Source organism: Hypanus sabinus, chromosome 12, assembly GCF_030144855.1.
Source record: "Hypanus sabinus isolate sHypSab1 chromosome 12, sHypSab1.hap1, whole genome shotgun sequence".
Lineage (NCBI taxonomy): Eukaryota > Metazoa > Chordata > Chondrichthyes > Myliobatiformes > Dasyatidae > Hypanus > Hypanus sabinus.
The window spans coordinates 21,959,464-21,980,144 of NC_082717.1; the positions used below are offsets into that span (position 1 = coordinate 21,959,464).

The 20,681-nt window shown below is 39.9% G+C and overlaps 1 protein-coding gene across 1 annotated transcript in view; it reads right to left on the reverse strand.

Annotated features, from left to right (window-relative positions):
- Positions 1 to 363: 363 nt before the first annotated feature.
- mocs3 (molybdenum cofactor synthesis 3) overlaps positions 364 to 20,681 on the reverse strand; it is a 41,638-nt gene continuing 21,320 nt past the window's right edge. The window contains exons 8-13 of the mRNA XM_059985655.1: positions 16,682 to 16,744; positions 13,681 to 13,844; positions 12,546 to 12,593; positions 12,223 to 12,319; positions 5,459 to 5,569; positions 364 to 643 (exon numbers count right to left, since the gene is read on the reverse strand). Of these exons, the coding sequence (XP_059841638.1) occupies positions 486 to 643; positions 5,459 to 5,569; positions 12,223 to 12,319; positions 12,546 to 12,593; positions 13,681 to 13,844; positions 16,682 to 16,744 (641 nt within the window). The 3' untranslated portion in view covers positions 364 to 485. The remainder of the gene's footprint in view (positions 644 to 5,458; positions 5,570 to 12,222; positions 12,320 to 12,545; positions 12,594 to 13,680; positions 13,845 to 16,681; positions 16,745 to 20,681) is intronic.

The following is a 20,681-nucleotide window of genomic DNA, read 5'->3' on the forward strand; positions in this document are numbered from 1 at the left end:
TGCTAAATGCATCAGATAACAAATCTCTCTTGCCAGAATATCCACATGGATTATTTATCTCATATGTCCATGATATCATTATCAATTGCCACTCAACAGCGAACCTTTTAGTTTTCATAATATACCATGATTATTAATTTAGTAGCGCAGTATCTATAACAAAAGGCACTTAATAAAATGAATCAGCACAATAACCAGAGTTCCCATGTACTTGTATTTAGTTACTAATTGTTTTGTGCCTTCGGAAGCAGTTCAAATGTATGCAATACAAAATTAGAAGTCATATTACCTAGTCTTGACTGCTAACATTTGCACTTAAATACTGTGTAAGTTCTCTTTCCAGTCAGAGCTTTCCAAACAGTATACTTTTCCACACGTATTTATTGAAATACAACCATTTGCAACACATTGAAAGTTTAGTATACTTTAGGCAATAATTTTGAAAAGTTACATGATTTCTTTCACTTTTCCCCCCTTCCCAGCAATCAATACTGTGGGAAGGCTGGATCAATCTTTTGAGACCAGGCCATCAATCCACCCTGAATATCCTTCACCGACAATGAGCAAAGCTCGTTGCTTAACATCTCCTGCAGGATTTTGACAGCCTTCTGTGAATCATTTCCTTGTTTACAGATAACATAGACTAGAGGTGGAGAAAAAGAAACAAAATTAGACTGTTTCACCTGTTGTCTCTTTCTTCCAAATGATTAGAGTCACTCGAGTCATTAGTCAAGATTTAGGATGCATAATTTGAAACAAACCACTATTATTGTCAAGAGCAAAATTGAGCACTGTTACATATACCACAGAATTTGCAGTGAATCAGCAACCCTTTCTTGGATGAGCAAGTTTCAATAATTTTCTGAAAATATAGTATTGATGTCATATTGTATATTAAGAAAATAATAGATGTTTTCCCCGTTTTACTGTGTTGCTGGTGTTCCTAGTAGGCTGAAAATCCACCTAAAAGATAAATCAAGAGCCCCCTCTGGTGATGAAAATTCAAAACTGATTTACCCAAGATAGAAAGATTTAAAGGTTAGATTATTTGTCACATGTACACCAAAAAAACCCCCCCCCAAAACATACAATGAGATGCATCACTTGCATCAACAACCAACAAAACCCGAGTATGTGTTGGGGGCAGCCTGCAAATATCGCCATGCTTCTGGACCAACGCAGCATGCCCACAATTTAAGAATGCTAACCCACATGTCTCTGAAATGTGAGAGGAAACTTGAGAACCAGGAGGAAACCTATGTGGTCATGGGGAAAACAGATAATTTCCTTAAAAACAGCAGTGGGAATTGGACAATGACTGCTGCGGCTGTAATAGTATAATAGTAACCACTACACTACTGTGCAACATTTACAAATACCACAGAATTTCATTTAGTACCCCAAGATCTTTTCAATGAATCAACATCAGACAACAGTTTCTGTGGGGCCACAGGGAAATTCAGACATGGGCAAAAAGCTCAGAGGTAGGTTTCATGGAACAAATTAAAGCAGGAGTGGTTCCTTGCCCAATAGTTTAATACTCTGGATATAGGCATAAGGTATTAGATGAGCTAAAGCCAATGTACATGGTGAGCCAACAAGACAAGCATTGGAAAAAGTGAGGCTGGCATTTATGAGAGGTTTAGCAACTAAGGGCGAGAAAGAGACAGGAGAAAACACGTTGGAAGAAAGGGAAGGGGGAGCAGCACCTGAGGGAGGTAACTGGCCGGTGAGGAGATAAGGTGAGAGAGGGGTGGGCAATTACCAGAAGATCAAAAAATTGATAGTGAAAGAGACAGGTAATATTTCAGAGTTGTATGCAGCCAGGTTTACTAATGAAAGGGCACTAGATAAAGTGTTCAGCTCAGGTTCATTAAGGCTGCCAAGTTTTCAAATTAAATTGTTCAGCCTCAGATCTTAAGCAACAAAGAAAGTGGAAAATTCATATTAGGGAAGGACAAAAGGAGCCAAAATATCAAGGGGAGGGCCTGGGAGCTGACAGCTGTGCCACCACTACATGGAGACAAAACCCCCCCATTTGCAATATGTGAACAACATTGAGTTATCTCTTGTGAATTTCTTGATCTTTTTCCTGAAATTAGGCCCTCAAGATTTGTAGTCTCAGGGTTAGAGGGAACAGCCTTTCAGTATCTACATGTTTCCATGACTTACAACTGAGATTTGGTGATGCGTGGTTGGTAAATGAATAATCACTTGGCAAACATAATGCCCCAATGTGACAATGTTTCTGATGAATGAAGTAGCTTCCCCTGCGACGTAATCAAATTCCAGAAATATTTGACTCTGCTGTAATATTTTCTGTGCTGTTACGTAGTTCCACACAATTTTGTAAAATGAGATGTAGCAAATACAGTCCCATGTTTAACACAGTTTCACAATGGGTTTCCTGCACTGCTTAAAGAATGTTACTCTTTGCTCCAGGTGTGGTGATATGGAATCAGGTTAGCACAGACTAGATGGGCTGAAGTTTCTGTTGCTGTGCTGTGGTACTCTATTAACTATATATTTGCAAGTTAATATGGACACTTTTGCCTGTTACAGAAGAGCATTTCATTTCATGAAAATAAAACTTTGGCACTGAGAGATCTGTAGTAAATTAGTACATTATAATTTTGCTTTCTCTCAGTTCTTTATTTCAGAATTCAAGTTATCAACTAATTCATTCTGATCAAGTAAGAAGAATTTAGCCACAGAGTTTAACATTAATTTAATCAATTTTAATGCTCAGGTTACCCATATGCTACTCAACAGAAGTGTTGTTTATTGAAAACCCATTGTATGATAATGTTATACAAAAAGAGCACTTACACTGAAACACCTGTAAATGATTGCACTGACCTCCATGTATAATAGAAATACCCATCTCAGAAAAAAAGCTTTCATGGTTCTGCTATTATTTGTTGAAGTGGGTACTACATACCCAAAGGAGTTCTACTGTCATCAGCTGCAGCATGAATAGCATTTAAATCTTATCTAGCGGACTAAAAACCAGTTCATTTCCCACCGCTGCCTGCAAAGAGTTTGTACGTTTTCCCCGTGACCACATGGGTTTTCTCCTGGTGCTCTAGTTTCCTCCCACAGTCCAAAGATATACTGGTTGCTTGGTCATTGTAAATTGTCCTGTGATTAGGCTAGGGTATCATTGGGGGATTGCTGAGTAGTATGGCACAAAGGGACAGAAGAACCTATTCCACACTGTATCTTAATAAATAAATCAAATCATTCTTGCACACGGTGTTACAACTGTGCTGTGTGTTACATTTTAAATCAGTTTTCCATTTATATTCTCCGTAGTTCTTGCCGTAAAGCTATGAGAATTTTTACTGGCTTATTCATTGAAGTGCTGTTTTCACTCTCAAGTCAGTCATGCTGTCGCCCCTGTCAGTGCTCTAGCAAGTCACTGTAAAATTTTTTTGAAACAAATGCTTAAACAGTGGATAGGAACTTAACAGGAGACAACTATTTTATAGGCATTTGCACCACTGAATATCAAAAGTACACAATATATATTCATTACATTAGTCTTTGCAAAGTGATAATAGAGGTGTAACTATTATGCAAATCTTGCTTTCTAAATGCTTTTATATCATGCTTTTACATGCAATACTATTTCAAATTAGAAAGCATTTCATGTTCTACTGCACTGTAGCAAATGCAACTAATAATGAAAATTCTAAAAGTGTCTGCTTCAACACACATGTCAACGATTTAGATGAGGGCATTGAAAACTATATCAGCAAGTTTGCTGACGATACTAAACTGGGTGGCAGTGTGACATGCGAAGAGGACATTAGGAGAATACAGGGAGACTTGGATAGGCTGGGTGAGTGGGCAGATACTAGGCAGATGTCATTCAATGTGAATAAATGTGAAGTTATCCACTTTGGAAGCAGGAACAAGAGGGCAGAGTATTGTTTGAACGGTGTAGAGTTAGGTAAGGGAGAAATGCAAAGAGACCTAGGAGTCCTAGTTCATCAGTCAATGAAGATGAATGAGCAAGTGCAACAGGCAGTGAAGAGGGCAAATGGAATGTTGGCCTTTATTACAAGGGGAATTGAGTACAAGAGCAAGGATGTCCTTTTGCATTTGTACAGGGCCCTGGTGAGACCACACCTGGAATATTGTGTACAGTTTTGGTCTCCAGGTTTAAGGAAGGACATTCTGGCAATTGAGGAAGTGCAGCGTAGATTCACTAGGTTGATTCCTGGGATGGCAGGGCTGTCTTACGCAGAGAGATTGGAGAGATTGGGCTTGTACACACTGGAATTGAGGAGATTGAGAGGGGATCTGATTGAAACGTTTAAGATAATTAAAGGATTTGATAAGATTGAGGCAGGAAATATATTCCAGATGTTGGGACAGTCCAGTACCAGAGGGCATGGATTGAGAATAAGAGGTCAGTTATTTAAAACAGAGTTGAGGAAAAACTTCTTCTCCCAGAGAGTTGTGGAGGTGTGGAATGCACTGACTCGGAAGACAGTGGAGGCCAATTCTCTGGATGCTTTCAAGAAGGAGCTAGATAGATATCTGATGGATAGCGGAATCAAGGGATATGGGGACAAGGCAGGGACTGGGTATTGATAGTGAATGATCAGCCATGATCTCAGAATGGCGGTGCAGACTCGAGGGGCCGAATGGTCTATTTCTGCACCTATTGTCTATTATCTATTAACACAATTTTTGCAAATCATTGGAAATAATCTTCACTAGTTCCCCACAAAAAAAACCTCATATTTAAAAAATTTCTATAGAATCATCTAATAATACGTTTCAACCTCATAGCAATAATACCTCAATCCTGGTAATAACACTAATTGAGATTTACTATATCCTTTACAGTTTGTCAGTTAGTTTCCCTGAAATGCCAGTGGTTAATTTTATTTCAATAACAGCACTGCTCTCCACCCTTCACCAAATCACCTAGCATATCTGTGAAGCCTTGTCACACAAAAAAAACGATGAATTCACCTACAAAACAGTCACCTCACATCATTAGCAATAAGGCATTTTGTAAATGAAAATTATTTTCTTTAACACTGGATAATCAGTTCCTTGAAAAAAATTCAGTATCCTACTTTTTATGTTAATCCATAATCACATTTGCCCAAATGCATAAACTCACCTTTAAGAATATTGTCTGCACCTTAGATTCCTCCATTTCACTTGACTTTAAGAAACAAAGGCAGCCTCTGTGCCTATTACACAATGTAATAAGATCATTGCTGATCTTTTAACAATGTTACACTAATCATCGCAACAGTCACAGTGAGTACATGCAAACCCCACCCAGACAGAACACGGGGTCATGACTGAATCTATGTGTCTGGAGCTGTGAGAGAACTTTGCCAAGTGCTTTCAGATCGTTTTTTCCAAAAAAAAATCATAGCTACAAAAGACCATCACAATTTCAACAATGAGCCATGTGATATAACTGTACCTGGGAATGTGTCTTTGTCAGCATCTGTTTTATGTTTCCTTGCGTTGATGTTATTTTGTAAAACCTTCATGTATTCTACACGCTTTTCCTCTAATCCAGCCAATGGAATATCTGACATGGTGGATAAGAAACAATACTGAAGGCCTTCAATCTGAAACAAAATTATGAATTGCTAAACCAAAATAATTACAAATAAGAGAATACCGTAGTTGTCTAGCTGGGAGGTTAATTTACTGAACCAATAATCCAGACACCTGGGAAATGACCAGGGACATGAGGGATAGGCAGTAGCAGTAGATTGTTATTATTCCAGACAGAAGTATGACAATGGAGCACTCGGGGTCAATGGAGGGACCACTGCTTTCTTCAATATATACTTAATGACTCACTTATGAGCATACATGATTAAAATTTCCAAATTTGCTGATGCTATGAAACAAGACAGCATTGCAAAAAGTGAAGAGGAAAGTAATAATCTAGGAAACAATGAAGGTGGACTGATAAAACAGATGAAAAATCTAAGATGAAAGTGCAAAGAGCAGTGACCCACTTTGACAGAAGCGTTCTAAAGAGAGCGTATGAGCCGAGACAACCAAGTGAAGATTTACATAAATACGTAAAGTCACTGAGTCATATTCACAGACTGTTTATTAAAGTTTGGGATTTGGGATACCCATGTTTCATTACCAGAAGCATAAAATACAAAAGGAGCAATGTTATTTTGAAAATCAATACAACTGCAGATGCTGAAAGAAGAAACTGCTGGAAATACTCAGCAGTGGAAGAGAAAATGCACCATTGTTTCAAGTCAAAAGATATTTCATCAGAGTGGAGTTGTTTACCTATTCTGATGAGAAGTCATCAACATGATACTGTGAGGCTAAGCACAGCTCCAATGCCATATTTGAGTTTGTGGTCGCTGGCAGTCAAAGGTGCTGATGAATCAGCATTTAGGAGGGGAACTGAAAATCTGGCTGAGTGAAACCGCAACAACCACCTCTCACTCAATGTCCGCAAAATCAAAGAGCTGATTATTGACTACAGGAGGAGAAAACCAAAGGTCCATGAGTCAGTCCTCATCAGGGGATCAGAAGTGAAACGGGTCAGCAACTTTAAAATCCTTGGTGTTATCATTTCAGAGGGTTTGTCCTGGGTCCAGCACACACGGAAGGCTGCTGGACCAGACAATATTCCTGGCAGAGTGCTGAGGATGTGCAGACCAGCTAGCAGGTGTTCTCACTGACATCTTCAACATCTCCCTGAGCAGTGCCACCAGTCCAACGTGCTTCAAGGCGACCACCATCGTCACTGTGCCAAACAAGTCTTCAGTGTCCTGCCTCAATGACTACCGCCCCATTGCACTCACATCCATCATCATGAAGTGTTTCCAGAGGCTCATCATTAGGCACATCAAGACCCTGCTGCCCCTCTCACTGGAACCTCTGCAGTTCGCGTACCGTCCCAACTGTCCAACAGACGACGCCATTGTTGTCCCCCCTCCACTTGGCCCTAACCCATCTAGACAAAAAAGACAAGTACGTTCAAATGCTATTCATAGACTTCAGTTCCGCATTCAACACAATCATTCCTCAGAAACTGATTGGAAAGCTGAGCTGACTGGGCCTGAACACCCCTCTGTAACTGGATCCTAGACTTCCTGACTGGGAGACCCCAGTCAGTCCAGATCGGAAGCAGCATGTCCAACACCATCACAATGAGCATGGGGGCCCCCCACGGCTGTGTGCTCAGTCCACTGCTGTTCACTCAGCTGACCCACGACTGTTTTGCAACACACAGCTCGAACCACATAATCAAGTTCGCCGATGACACGACCAGGATTGGTCTCATCAGCAAGAACAATGAGTCAGCATACAGAGAGGAGGTGCAGCGGCTAACGGACTGGTGCAGAGCCAACAACCTGTCTCTGAATGTGAACAAAACAAAAGAGATGGTTGTTGACTTCAGCAGGGCCTGGAGCGACCACTCCCCACTGAACATCGACTGCTCCTCGGTAGAGATCGTTAAGAGCACCAAATTTCTCGGTGTTCACCTGGTGGAGAATCTCACCTAGTCCCTCAACGCCAGCTCCATAACAAAGAAAGCCCAATAATGTCTCTACTTTCTGCGAAGGCTGAGAAAAGTCCATTTCACACCCTCATCACATTCTACAGGGATTGAATTGAGAGCATCCTGAGCAGCTGCATCACTGCCTGGTTCGGAAATTGCACCATCTCAGGTCGCAAGACCCTGTAGTGGATAGTGAGGTCAGCTGAGAAGATCATTGGGGTCGCTCTTCCAGCCATTACAGACACTTACACCACACGCTGCATCCGCAAAGCAAACAGCATTATGAAAGATCCCAAGCACCCCTCATACAAACTCTTCTCCCTCCTGCCACCTGGCAAAAGGCACCAAAGCATTCGGACTCTAACGACCAGACTATGTAACAGTTTCTTCCCCCAAGCCATCAGACTCCTCAATACCCAGAGTCTGGACTGACACCAACTTACTGCCCTCTACTGTGCCTACTGTCATGTTTAGTATTTATTGTAATGCCTGCACTGTTTTGTGCATCTTATGCAGTCCTGGGTAGGTCTGTAGTCTAGTGTAGTTTTTGTGTTGTTTTATGTAGTTCAGTGTAGTTTTTATGTTGTTTCATGTAGCACCATGGTCCTGAAAAACACTGTCTCATTTATACTGTGTACTGTACCAGCAGTTATGGTCAAAATGACAATAAAAAGTGACTTGACTTGACAAAGAAAGCAAGGCAGTGCCACTAATTTCTTAGTTTACAAAGATTTGGCACACCTAAAATTTTGACAAACGTCTATAAATGGATGGTGGAGAGTCCATTGACTGGTTGCATCACAGCCTGGAATGGAATGGAAAAGCCTGCAAAAATGTTTTGCATATAACCCAATTCATCACAGGTAAAACCTACCATTGAGTGCACTTACACAGACTGTTGTCACAGGAAAGCAGCATCCATCAACAAAGACCCCAACCATCCAGCCCATGCTCTCTTCTCTTTGCTACCGTCAGGAAGAAAGTACAGGAGTCTCATGACTCACACCACCAGATTCAGCATCAGTTATTACCCCTCAACTATCAGGATTTTGAACCAGAAGGGATATGTTCCCTCACTCCCTCCAACACTGAACTGTTCCCATAATCTCTTCATCTCATGTTCTTGACATTTATTATTTATTTACTATTATTATTTGTCGTTTTTTTCTTTTTGTATTTGTATACTTTGTTGTCTTTTGCCTATTGGCTGTTTGTCCATGTTATGTGTCCTCATTGATTCTATTGTGTTTCTTTGTATTTACTGTGAATGCCCTCAAGAAGATGAATCTCAGGGTAGTATACATGCTTTGAAAATAAACTTTACTTTGAACTTGCAACACTAGCTTTTTCTTTTTCTGTGATATGGGCAGACCCGCTAAGCATTCACAGCATTTTCAGATTTTGTACATTCTGAACCTGAACTCCTGTACTGTTAAGTTCAAGGGTCCTACTACTGACTTCTGGACACCGCACGTGGCGTACCAATCATTCCAACTCTTGGTAACTATTTGCTTTCTTCCCAGTGAATCCATTATGGCTTCTGTCCCATCCCCACCTCCTCTGCAACTTAAAACTAACAAATTTTTTCTCCTCCTCATTTCTGACAAATGGTCTTCAACCCAAAAGAATAATTCTGTTGCTCTTTCCGTAGATCTAGCCTGACTGACATGAATTTTTCCAGTATACTGTTTTAAGTCACAGGATAAGTTTCAATGCCCGAACTAAGGTCAACTTTATTGTCATTACACTGTATGTATGTATACTGCCAAATAAAACAACATACCTCTGGACTAAGTGAACAACACAATACATAACTCACATACACAGGGTAATAATACCACAAATAAATTAACAAATAATAAAAAAAGGAAGATTGACATTTACCATCAGATGCATTTATGACACAAGTTAAAAAGTAAACAGTATAATGCTACTAGGACTCTGTACATGATGAGGCCTGGGTAGTGGCCTCTCACAACCTGGGAAAGAAGCTTTTTCCCATCCTGACAGTCCTTGTTCCAATGCTACAGTACTTCCAGCCTGATGGTGAAGTGGGGGGGGGGGGGGGGGTAGTTCCAAAGAGATTGTGGGACAGATGGGAGAGATCTTTGACAATGCTAAAAGCCCTGCATATGCAGTGCTCCTGAAAATATCTCAGATAGGTAGAAGACAGACCCCATACACTGAACATGATGGCTTAACCAGGTTTTAAGTTACTTGCTAGAAGATAAGGCAAATATTTATATTAATAGCTTGTAAAACAATAGGACTGCTCGCTTAGCTAATCCAAGTAGATGAGAAACAATTGTGAAAGTAAAGCAAAAGCTCTCAAAAGAAATTTGAGAAACAAGTACATGACAACAGGGAAAAGCAATAATACCAAACTTCAATCAAAAGAAACAAGAGTAAATTCAGCAAATAAAAAGGAATCAGCTGAGTACAGCAGTAAAGCATTTTCTTAGACACTGCAAAGGAGAAGAATTTACAATACACGATGATTGTGTTGCTTTTGTGCCCAGATGAAGTACAATAGTTTATGTTAAGACACATTTCACAAAAAAAGAACATCCAGCAACTTCATAAATCTTAAGTATACTTTTGACAACATATGGCAAGTAGTGTTTGGTATTCCTGTGAAACTTGTCAGACTGAAAGAAAACAGCCATGACAACTCCTTTTCAAATGGATTCGTAAATAGAAGAAATGAGTTTGATCAGTATTTGAGACGGCAAAGATGTACACTGTCCCGTTCTCTTTAATCTGCTACTGAAAGTAGCAATAAATATTGAATTAGAAGTTGATATTGCTTCACACTCTTTGTTTGACATCACTTGAAGTCCTGAGTTAAACTAGTGTTTCAAGATCAAGTAAATTCTTTCTTCAAGATTAGAATGCTTGCAAGATGTTTGGTTATGATAGCAAGCATTACTGGAAAACTAGCTGAAGAATCACTGCAAGATCAAAGGAATATCTATATTTTAAAACATGAAAGTTGCAAAAATGCACATTATGCTGCTGTATAACTACTTCTATTTTTGTTTATTTTCAATTGCATTAACCTGTACAATCAAACGAATCTTTTATAAAATGGATTACATCAATTATTGAATTCTCATAACTAATCTCTTGTTCACAACAGCATTGCTGTCCCAACAAATAACAGTTTCCCAAGTCTTAAAATACCTAACATCAGACAGAATTTTTTTAAATTAGCCTCATTTGCAATATAAAATTGTCAAATAGAATTAATGTGAGTAGCAATAACAGGATGAAACAGAATACAGAGATTTAAAACTGAAAGGATATTTTATTTAATCATTTAAATCAGCAGTCTGAGAAATGTCTAAAAGTACTGCTAGAGAGCAAAGTTTTGGAAGGAATTATAGAAATGAAATCCAAATTAAATCGATCTTCTTTTCCTTTTTTCAGTTTTTCCTCTCCCATGTATATATCTACTTTCAACAGAAACTAGAGAAAAAAAAATGACGAAGAGAGAACACTCTGGCCTCAGAATTAGGTCTGCAGAAATGAGTTTATAACCTTCAAATGAAAACGTACTCAACATGGAGTAGGATGTGATGAGAAACATTTCCAGGACATTTTGACCGGACACTTGCAGGTTTACATGGGTCAGAAAATGACATCTTACTAACCTGCAAATGACCTAGAATAATTAGGTCTCCAGAGTGTACCACTATAATGAAACCTCACTAGGGTAAATCATGAGGAAGTCCTTGTGCAGGATTCCCTAAAGCTTAATTTGTAGGTTAATTTTGCAGTGAGGAAGGTGAATGCAACATCAGCATTCATTTCAAGAGGACTAGAATAACAAAGCAAGGACGTAATACTGAGGCTGGAAAAGACCCTGGTGAGGCCTCAAATGGAGCACTGTGAGCAGCTTTGGGCCCCTTATTACATTGGAGAGAGTTCAGAGGAGGTTTACGAAGAGGCTTCCAGGAATGCAAGGGTTATCATACGAGCAGCAGTTGAAGGCTCTGGGCAGGTACTCGCTGGAATTTAGAAGAATGATGGTGGTGGCTGGGGGGGTGGGGGGGGAGGATCTGATTGAATCCTATCGAATGTTGAAAGGCCTAGATAGAGTGGATGGGAAGAGGATGTTTCCTTGGGTGGGTGAGTCTAGAACCACTCTCAAAATAGAAGTACAGGTGGCTGTGGAAGCCAGGCCAGTGGATGCATTTAAGGTGGAGGTTGATAGGTTCTTGATTAGTCAGAGTGTGCAAAGGGAGAAGGCGGGAGAATGGGGTTAAGAGGAAATGGATGAGCATGATGAAACAGCAGAGCAGATTCAATGAGCTGAATGGCCTAATTCTGCTCCTATGTCATATGATCTTTTCCTCAGCTGTTGTCATTCAGACATCCTGACTCCATATACTAACCCATAAGCTTTCCACCTAAAACAAGCCACAAACTTACCATTAGCCTTCCAACACCACCTTCACCACTCAAAGCTCCTTATGTCCAATCACCTTTTTACCACTTCCAACCTCCTCCTGCTCCCACACAGCCACTTAGTTCATTCCAGGATTTGAATTATTGGGACTCAGTACTGAAAATACTCAGCACCGCCTCTTTTAATACAGAATGAATGCAGTGGATCCAGATATGCTTACAAAATTATGCTCATTCTCTCTCTCCAGTGTACTAACCATCAAAATGAAAAACAAACTGAAGGATACAAATAGAGTTAGGTAGATGGCATATGTCAACCTCCACCTGTGGACGAACATCCACCAAAACATGAGGAATATCTTCATCCAAATGACGTTTATATTCCTAAAGTTATGGAGAAGAAAATTATAACAGGGTTAGCATTCTAAGAAACTTAAGAGTCTTGAGAATAATTTGGATTTACAAACTACACCATTGCTCTGTACAACAATACAAATACACTCAATTTTCAGGCATATAAAATGCATCCAACAGAGCCATTACACTTCAAGTGAAGTGTACATAAAGCAAAATTTACCCTTGTTATGAAAGTAAGTAGAAAGCAGCTTACCTGTACGGTTATTCTCTGTTCTCCAGTTAACAAATTAAGCTTCCTACACTAAAATCACAATGCATAAATGATGGGAGAGAATTAGACATCAGAATAATGAACAGCAATTAGATATCTTAAGTAGAAATTATGAAGTGATGACCATTAATCTCAGCTATCTATAAGGGAATACAACTTAATCATTAACAGCATATTAAAAGAAACAATGAAAACTGGGCTTGGTTGCACCCTAATCTACAGAGTGTATTACCTGAGCTGTAACAGTGAACTGGACCCAGTATCTTATCCCAGTGCTTTAGGATAAAGGTGCCCAAAGTCATCCTTACTTTATCTCCATCACATCTGTTGGGGCAATATCACCTTTAACTCTCAGTATAAACTGAAGATTTCCTTCTCCTGTAGTTGGGAGAGACTTCAGCTACGCCCGCTCCCATCTCTTATCTATCTGAGAATTAAGGTACGAACCAACTTACCCCACGCCAGCTTTCAGAGTTAATAGTTCCTGTTGCCCCATTCCTGATACATCCAGATGGATGTCACCATTAAATAGTTCTACCCCTGCTTCCCTTTTCAGAATTTTATGTTTCTTTGTTCTGTCCACGTGTCTGCTTTTCAGTCACCACCACCCACTCTCAAGCTGCCTTTACATGGAAGTGGAGAAACTGCCCACTATAATAAGCATCGCTGCCCATGCCAAGGGCCCCAAACTTTCCCTCCACAGTAAATACCAATCTGCTTCTCTTTCTTTGTGTATACCAGAATCTTTTCTAATTAATATGCCAATCACACTTCATAAAACCACAGAAAACTTACAGCACAATACAGGCCTTTTGGCCCACAAAGCTGTGCCGAACATGTCCCAACCTTACAACTACCTAGGCTTTACCCACAGCCCTCTATTTTTCTAAGCTCCATGTACCTACCCAGGAGTCTCTTAAAAGACCCTATGGTTTCCACCTCCACCACTGTCGCTGGCTGCCCATCCCATGCATTCACCACTCTCCTACTCCTGACATCTTCAGGCGAACTTATTATTAAACAAACCACAATTCTGGCAAAGAGCCTTTCTGCAGTCAATGTTTTTTCTTCTGTTTTTAAACTCAGTTCTATGATCTAACAAAGCAGTGTTCTTGACCTGATCGGTTGCTGCTGAGCCACAGAATATCTCATAATCGATCAAATCCTTCACTGCTGGATTCTCACTGCATACTGCACATGTCGGCTGTTTTTGTCGAAGCTTAATGGTGCGAAATCGAGATTCCAGAGCATCAAATACCAACATCTGTTGGCTGTACGATGCTGAAGAGGTTATCATTAAGGACCATAGCAGGAAAACTTATTTCTGTGACAGGAAGTGGGTTAGCGTTGCTAATGAAATGCTCCAGCTGTGCAAGCAGCTGGTGCCTGATCAAATACATCTCTCAGCTTTTTAAACAGGAAAGCATTTTGATTTAGCAATTCACTCGTGCTCTTATGAGATCAAGTCTTATCTGCTGGGGAATCTTTTGTCCTCAAAAGAGGATTTTATCATTGTGGGTAACAAGCGAGGACATTTCCTTTCACTCTAGATATGGTTTGTCCAAGCCATTTCACTCTAGTTCAATACTAGTGAACAAAGATCACTATCACAAAGCTTAGTATAATTTTACATCAATACACCATCTGGCTCAGATATTCTGGGGTGGCTGCTAAAAGTACACGATTGTATGATGAAAGCCTCACTGCGTGATATGCTATTCTTAACCTACAGCTTATCAATTTTGAAGGCATTCTCTTCCTTAGCATTAACATCTTTCATTTTAATCAAATCCACACACAAGAACAGTACCATGCACAGTTGCTGCTAGTTGAGATCTGCAGAGTATAGATTTGGCTCGCAATGCATCCGAACCACTTAGCCAGACAATGGCTGTGCCCAAGAGGGTATAAAAGTAGAGAAATACAAAGCATAAATTTTAACTCAATAGACCTCAGCATGTGGAACTGAAAGATTTTCAAAGTGTATTCACCCATAGACTTCCTGCATTCTCAGGGAAATCATGGGTTCTCTATGCTAACCACTTTAAAATACTGCATACCTCAATTGTTGTAGAAATTTATATCTTTCAAAGATCAGAGGCAGAACTTGCATTTTTCATTAGCCTTTATGCCTTACTTGATTTTATCTCATCTTTCTGCATTTATTAATTAACCTATAAAAAATACAGGACGATTTGCATTAATGGCCAATTGGTAACATGGTTAATGATTATGTTTATATGGCAGCAATGAATCGGGAGAAATGAGAGATTATAAAAATGTTGCTGTTAAAGAATTATACTTTCTTGTCGTCATTCAAGCCTCGCAATTGAAAGATCTATTATGTTCTTGGCTCTACCAGTACAGTACTGCCTGATCTGTCAAGAGTACTTCTATAACTTAGTTTCTTTTTCATGATTTTTCTTACATCTGTAATATTTTGCTGTTATCGCAATTCCAAAGACTTGACATAAATGTAACAAGATAATGATTGACAGCTTTTTTTAAAAAAATTATTAGATCTGGAAAGAGAATAGGAAAAAGTGACAAATTTAAGAAACAAAAATCAGCAAGTTGTTAAATCCTCCTTCTCAAAGTATTAGTGTTTTAAGCACTTTAATGGACCTTCTGTAAAAAACCCCTGATCTCTCAATCTACCTCATTATCGAATATTGAAAGGCTGAGTGGACGGAGAGGATGTTCCCTGCAGTGGAGAAATCTAAGAAGAGGGCACAGCCTCAGAATTGAAGGACATCCCTTAAGAACAGAGATGAGAAGGCATTTCTTCAGCCAGAGGACAGTGAACCTGTGGAATTCATTGCTGCGGATGACTGTGGAGACCAAGTCACAGGGTATATTTAAAGTGGAGATTGTTGGGTTCTGGTTAGTTGGGGTGTCAAATATTACAGGGAGAAGGCAAGAGAATGGGGTTGAGAGAGATAACAAATAAGCCACGATGGAATAGTAGAGCAGACTCAATGGGCCAAATGGTCTAATTCTGCTCCTGTTTTATGGTCCTATTATGGCCCTTATACCTCATCTAACTATCTGTACTGCAGTATCTCTGTAACTGTCATACAATATCCTACAGCACAAGAACAGGATTTTGGTCCATGATGCAGTGCCAAACTAATTAAGCTAATGCGCCTAATCCCTTTTGCCTGCACATAGTTCATACCTTGCATAGCCAGAACCTTTTAAATGTCTCCATCATGACCCCTGGCAACATATTCCAGGCACCCAGCACTCTGTGAGATTAAAAAATGCCACAATCCTCTCACTTTACATGCATTTCGACCCAGGGAAAAATACTGGCTCTCTACTCTACCAACGCCCTCACAATTTGATATACTGCTATCAGGCCTCCGTGACTCCAGAGAAAGCAACCCTGGTTTGACCAACCTCTCCCGACATCACCTAGCCTCTGATTCAGGCAGCATCTTGGCAAATCTCTTCTGCACACTCTCCGTGGCTTCCATATCCTTCCCATAACAGGGTAACCAGAGCTGCATGCAGTATTCTCAGCAGAATGTTACAAAGCTACTCTTGAACTCAGTGCTTCAACGAATAAAGACAAGCATGCCATAGAGATCTTTTGCCATCTTATTGAGTTGTGCAGCACTTTCAGGGAGCTATGGACCAGGAGTCCAACATCCCACTATACATCTAGCCTTTAAGGATTCTGCCATTCTGTCATTGTTTTTCCCTCTGTACTGCCTCGATGTAGTGACGTACTCAATAATCTGTCTAGATAGCATGCATCAAAGCATTTCACTGCACCTCAATTCATATGGCAATAATAAACAAATTACCAAAGCAAACCAGAGTGACCGCCAAAAGCTGATAACTGCCACGTTGTGACAGCATTGTCCAAGCACATCCTCCTGTCGCTCTTGTATTCTCACTGCAATTTAACTTACGATACTAAATCTTCAAACTCAATTAAAATTTATTTGCAATCCATCAAGACTACTATCAGCATTTTCAGTTTACCAGCTGTCATTTACTTGAGTCTCCCAATGTACAGAAATACTTTGACTTGCAACTGGGCAGCTAACATTTGGTTCAAGTTTCTCAATAATAAAATCAAAAAGATAAATAATAATATAAAAAGATACGTCCTATTCCTGATGCAATCTTCAAAACCTCCAGGGCCTGAATACATCCCAGAATTCCAGGCACTGAAAAAGAAAAAGTAAGTTTACACTTAATTATTCCTAGAAGAAGAGAGATTCACATATACACTCAGTAGCCATTTTACTGGGGACACCTGTACTCCTGCTTGTTAAATGCAACCGACTAATCAGCCAATCATATGATAACACCTCAATACATAAATATATTCAAACATAGTCAAGAGGTTCAGTTGTTGTTCAGACTAAGCAACAAAATAGAGAAGAAATGTGATCTAAGTGACTTTGACCATGGAATGACTGTTGGTGCTAGATGGGGTGGTTTGAATATCTCAGAAATTACTGATTTCCTGGGATTTTCACACCTAACAGTCTCTAGAGTTTATAGAGAATAATGTGATATAACAAAAAAAACATCCAGTGGGTGGCAGTTCTGAGGACTAAAGCACCTCATTAATGACAGGTCAGAGAAAAATGACCAGACTGGTTTCAGCCGACATGAAGGCAGTAACTCATAACCATGTATTACAACAGTGGTGTGCAAAGGAGCATCTCTGAATGCAAAACCTTGCAGTGGATGGGCCACAACAGCAGAAGGCCACACAGGGTTCCACCCCTGTACCTAATAATGTGGCCACTGAGTGTACATGGTTCTTTACAATGTATTCAGAGATCTAAATTGTTTACTGCTGATAAGGTATCGTTGAAGTACATATATGAAACTTGATAACCAAATTGGTCATCAAATTTCACAAAAACTCGGTCATCAACGTGAAAATGACCAGATAATATTTTGGTGATTCGAGTCAAAGGAGACATATTGAACAGAGCATTGCTAATAATTTCTCCACTCTTCAAAACTGCTTCTTGGGATCTTTTATCCTTTGCTCAGAGTTCAAAAGCTGATGTGCCGGCTGAAGGAAAACACCTCCTACATTGGAGTACTTTCACATTATGCACTTGAAAATTTGATAGGCTGTGGCGAGTTATATTCTTGACCTGTGTAATCCACATATGAAGATGGAATTATGTAAGAAATTACAGATTAACACAGTAAACATGAAAGAATACCAGTTAAGAATGGTATGTGTGGGTTTTGATGGGAAATGGTGTTTCTATTTTTGCAGTGAAAGAGACCATCCATTTGGAGGGTGAGGTTGAAGCCTTGACAAATTCCTACATGATAAATTTCTAACATCTTGCACAAGGCACAGTACAGCAATCCGCAGTCACATTTCAGAAGTGGTAAAGGATGCTAACATTCAAGATAGAGGATGGATGCCTTGGAGTTTAATTTTGTAAGTATTTTGAAACTGTACTCATCCAGATGAGGGTCAGCCTCCTGGTAAAACCCAAGTCTATCAAATACAGGCACACATATTTAAAAGACAAGTCAATGTACAATAGGCATGGTAGGTAAGAAACTCAGATATTGTCTCACTAAATTGCCATTTTGCAAGATGCGAAACAACTCTTTCTTTGAGGTGTTACAAGCCCACGGTCGTTTACTGAGACTGTTTCCTTAAGAGCGCCTGAGTGAGGCAGGACTATGACATCAGTCACAGGCTGACACTGCTAATTGTGGTCTTAATCACAGAGAAGGAGGGGAGGGAGGGAGAGGAAGAGAGGGAGAGACTGAGGAAGCCAGTAGCTTCAGCTTGTCGCAGCTGAGGTTTGGAACTCTCCTGTGCCCACAAGGGTGGGTTGACCATTGGCACGCAGAGCATTACAGAAAAGTGACTGTCACTTCGTATAATCCATAGGAGTGGATTTTGGAATATCCTGTGGGACCACTTGTGTGTTAACCCTTGCCTGGGTATGTTGTGTGGTAACCACTCGAAGACAATATTCCTGTGACAATTCATATGTGGATTTGGAATGACACAACAGACTTGATCTACGGCGACTGTTATCCCATTTTACCAGCATGGAACCTGTGGAATACTTCATACTTACTTTCTCTCTCCATTACAACGTGGATTACAAAGGCCTCTCTCCCATCATTTATTCCATGGCTGACTGAACTTTCCTACTTTACCATCTCAAGACTCTAAGCCTCGTTCCCCCAAGCTCGATAATTTGGGAGCTGTAACTAACACACGTATATAACACTGTTAACTTCTATTTATCTTGGTTAAGTTATTATATCATAAGTAGATACTAATAGTGATTTTAATATTAAAACAGGACCGTGTGAGATCTCTGCTGCTGATTTGTTTCTAAAATGTTATAGTTTGTAACAGAGATTACAAGTAGAATAGATAAAGGAGTAGCAGTATATTTGGACTTTCAGAAGGCCTTTGACAAGGTGCCATACATGAGGCTGCTTATCAAGTTGACAGCCCGTGGTATCACAGTAAAGTTACTAACATGGTCAGAGCATTGGCTGATTGGTAGGAGGCAGCAGGTGGGAATAAAAGGATAAAAGGCTGCCAGTGAATCATGGGATTCTGCAGGGGTCGGTGTTGGGAACATTTCTTTTTATGCTGTATATAAATGAATTATAATATGGAATAATTGGCTTTATTGCCAAGTTTGCAGATGATACAAAGATTGGTGGAAGGGCAGGTAGTGTTGAGGAAACAGGTAGGATGCAGAAGGACTTAAATAGATTAGGAGAATGGACAAGAAAGTAGCAAATGAAATACAATGTTGGAAAATGCATGGTCATACACTTTGGTAGTAGAAATAAATGTGCAGACTATTTTCTAAACAGGGAGAAAGTCCATGAGATGTAGAGGGACTTGGGAGTCCTTGTGCAGAATACCCTGAAGGTTAACTTGCAGGTTGAGTTGGTGGCGAGGAAAGCAAATGCCATGTTAGCATTAAGTTCAAGAGGTCTAGAATACAAGAGCAAGGATGTGATGCGGAGGCTTTAAAGGCACTGGTGAGGCCTCACCTTGAGTTTTGTGAGCAGTTTTGGGCCCCTCATCTTAGAAAAGATGTGCTGACTTTGGACAGGGTCCAGAGGAGGTTCACAAGGATGATTCCAGGAATGAAAGGGTTATCATACGAGGAACGTTTGATGGCTCTGGGTCTGTACTCGCTGAATTCAGAAGAATGAGGGGGGTCTCATCGAAACCTTTCGAATGTTGAAAGGCCTAGACAGAGTAGATGTGGAAAGGATGTTTCCATGGTGGGAGAGTCTAGGACAAGAGGGCACAGCCTCAGGATAGAGGGGTGCTCTTTTGAAACAGAGATGCAGAGAAATTTCTTTAGTCAATGGGTTTTGAATTTGTGGTATTTGTTGCAACATGTAGCTGTAGAGGCCAGCTCATTGAGTGTATTTAAGCCAGAAATTGATAGTTCTTGATTAGACATGGCATCCAAGGTTACAGGGAGAAGGCCAGGAACTGGAGTTGATGAGGAGAAAAAAAAAGGATCAGCCATGATTGAATCAGCCAGAAGACCTAATTAGGCTCCTATCTCTGATGGTCTTATAATACATTACTGTGAGGCGGGTGCAATTATCTTCCTAAATCGACCTATTCATTAAAGGCATGAGATTCTACTATCTTGGTCGCTGATCTGATGATACTTAAATCAAGGAAAATACTATTGACAATACTGCTATGCATGAATGCACAAAACTGTTCTTAGTTAACAAAGCCCAGAAAAAAATTTACTCTGATGAGAACAAGAAGACAATTATAAAATATTAAGTCTTGTATGGAAGGTAGGCTGCACTGGATATACAAGTCACACTTTGCTGATTAATCCTATTGCTAAAAGAACAGCATATACTGACTTAGCATTGCATTTGTTATGGTGATCTGCTGGTTTCTGTGTATGTTAAGTAGACCTAATGGAATGTGAAGTATACATACTGTACTAAAAGTCAGTACGCATTGAACTTCTTATCATTTTTCTGCTTGATAAGAACAACAAAGAGATAGATACAGGAGGCAGAGGGGCAGCTAGGGTTTTGCTTTGAGACAGAGGACTGAGCCTTCTCCAAAGACTCAGATCTGAATGAATTCACCAT